The sequence below is a fragment of the Lolium perenne genome, chromosome 4 (genome assembly GCF_019359855.2).
Source record: "Lolium perenne isolate Kyuss_39 chromosome 4, Kyuss_2.0, whole genome shotgun sequence".
Classification (NCBI taxonomy): Eukaryota; Viridiplantae; Streptophyta; class Magnoliopsida; order Poales; family Poaceae; genus Lolium; species Lolium perenne.
This window is the reverse complement of record NC_067247.2, coordinates 128850110-128853034: the sequence shown is the minus strand read 5'-3', so window position 1 is coordinate 128853034 and position 2925 is coordinate 128850110. Positions and strand designations below refer to the sequence as shown.

Genomic DNA, 2925 nt, shown 5'->3' with positions numbered 1-2925 from the left:
CTTAGAACTTTCACATCGTCCTGTGTGTCAATGCAGGCATGAACCCACTATCGAGCATAAATATTCCCTCTTGGAGTTACAAGCATCTACTTGGCCAGAGCATCTACTAGTAACGGAGAGCATGCAAGATCATAAACAACACATAGATATAACTTTGATAATCAACATAACAAGTATTCTCTATTCATCGGATCCCAACAAACGCAACATATAGAATTACAGATAGATGATCTTGATCATGTTAGGCAGCTCACAAGATCCGATAATGAAGCACAATGGGGAGAAGACAACCATCTAGCTACTGCTATGGACCCATAGTCCAGGGGTAGACTACTCACTCATCACTCCGGAGGCGACCATGGCAGCGTAGAGTCCTCCGGGAGATGAATCCCCTCTCCGGCAGGGTGCCGGAGGCGATCTCCTGGATCCCCCGAGATGGGATCGGCGGCGGCGGCGTCTCTGGAAGGTTTTCCGTATCGTGGCTCTCGGTACTGGGGGTTTCGATAGTATGTACTAAATTACTTTGTACGAATGCACATCTCGGCCGTCGGGTAGCTGATCACCATTTCAAAGTCTATATCCGTGGTTCAAGAAATGGAATTGCTATTCTCGATTCAGACAAGACACTGATTTGTTTACGAAACGCTCTTCATTTTATAGGATCTCCCAGTCGTCAAAAAGGCCGTTCCTTCTTTTTAAAGACCAATCATTTATTTTATTTGGAGATAATGGAAGAAATGGCGAGCTATTTAAGAAGCTATTTAAGAAATGTGAATTCTCATTGTTTCGATGATTCTCAATGGAAGATCGGGGCGTTTTTGACCAATTCTTTTGCAAATAAAAAAAAATTCCGTTCAAGAAAGAAGAAGATCCATTTTGGGCTGAACCAACAACCTGATTGTGTGGTTATTCTGAATGCAGATAGAAAGTCTTCGGTCATACTGGAAGCTGATCGATCACAAATACCTATACCATCCTTAGGTGATTCTACGATCCCATGGGAATCCTATAAAAGAATCACTTATCCCATCCCATCTAGGGATACTATAGAAATAGTTTACTTTTTTTGTCATTCGATCATGAAAACAGTGATCATTGAACAGAAAGCGATGACGGTGGAAACTAAATCCCGAATCAAAAAAACCAATTCCACTTTCCCTAGGGGGACCATGGTGAGAGGAGCCTCCTCCTCAACCTCTTCCCCAAAAAGGGGAAGGGGAAACTATTATTGCATTTGGAGGCTTCTTTTCACTCTAGCGGCTGTTGTGGTAGCAACCGTTTTTTTACAAGTTGATCCCTCTTTTTTCGCGTCCGATCAAGCTAGGGAACTTCTAATCGAATGGATTATATCACTTTCGCAATCTGCTTATCATATTTTGAGGGCAATTTTGGAAGAAACCTGGAATGGACGTGAGCGCTGTGCTCCCATGGGAGGGACGGAACTGGAAAGTCCTTCCCGTTCGGGGGAGGAAACGTACAAAGCCCCACACGTTCATCTAATGCTATCATCTGATAGTGATAGTGATAGCGTTAACCAAGGGGGTGGGAGCGATTTAAGTATTGACCTCAGCCGAACGGCTGAGTGTCAGGAACATATTCGGCAATATGCCGAAACAATAAAAGATTTTAGAATTGACGAGCAATTTGAGAGTTTCAAAAACGATGAATTCACTAAACCGCTCTATGAGCAATTATGTGCCTACGTGGGAGACGCGGATGCTGTCAAAAACGAATGTCTCCGGGAAATCTCGGAGAACTTTGATTCAACAGACGCCGGATTAATTGATTTCGTCAAGCAGACGGATACTAGTGAAGGGCAAAGAGTAGTTATATTTGATCTTATCAAGCTTCATATTCTAGATGAGCTAGATAAACTCCCACCCGAACTACAACTAAATGCAATGAGATATACTAACTTATTATTCACACGAGTAGCTAATAAAGAATGGGGGAAGTACGTAATAGGTCTCAAATTTTCTGATAACAAGAATGACTACTGTATTCACCACTAATGAGGTCATCTTTAGAATGTGGAATTCCTAGTTATGGGCTAATAGAACATGGATGGTGTAGTGATCTATCACGAGGCCACTTTAACCGGGATTCTGGTTGAAGTGGGATAGAAGAGTGGGTATGTGGGCTTCTATCACAAGTTTCGAATCTATATAGAATTGGTAAACACTCTTTCTTGAGGAAGTATTTTAGATCTCTGGTTTGTTGATCAAGGATACACTAGTAATCGAAATTGCATGAATGATATAATAATACCGACTTGATTACCCATTCATATAGAACAGAACTAACAGGCATGCACAAGGGGCTGCACCAAGTCCATATAAGATTCATGGATGTGGCAATCTAAGTTAGAAAACTAACAATACGCTAGAGTCAAATGTGGTAGGACGGATAAGCCAAATCTCGCCTAGAAGTTACGGCACCTGGAGCAATAAGTAGTTAAGTTAGAAAGCAATGGTTTATAGAGCCAAGGAGAGCTACTGAATATGGTGAATCCAATATATGAGAAATCCTCCGTGAAAACCGAGTACGAGCAACGGTCGGGTCTGCTGCCCCTTCCTTCTCAGCGTACAGCTGCAGATTGGATAAATGGTTCGTTTTTGTAAGGAAAGGAATATGTACCTTTACCGCGATCATCATCCCCTGGTTCACGGGCAGTTGAGCCACGGTGTCGATCGAATCCAAAGATGAATTCCTCTTCTTGTGTATTCTGTTATTCGAAGCCCGGTTCTGCCTTGTGTTAAGCTCGGAAGCAATACCTGCTAAGTCTTACAGACCAACTTGAGGACTCAAGCCAACCGCTGACTGACTTCTCGATGGCCCGATAAAAGCAATTAGAAAACAAATATAAGTAGTTCCACACACAGGGCTTTGTTTGAAAGACAGAGGTATGTTCGTAAAGGTAGGCTA

At 42.5% G+C, this 2925-nt stretch overlaps 1 protein-coding gene across 1 annotated transcript; it reads left to right on the top strand.

Annotated features, from left to right (window-relative positions):
* Positions 1-479: 479 nt before the first annotated feature.
* Positions 480-2012, top strand: LOC127347184 (uncharacterized; the record flags this gene model as incomplete). The annotated part of the gene is made up of 1 exon (XM_051373400.2): positions 480-2012. A coding segment is annotated over one exon (1533 nt), but the record flags the coding sequence as incomplete, so codon positions are not given.
* Positions 2013-2925: the final 913 nt, after the last annotated feature.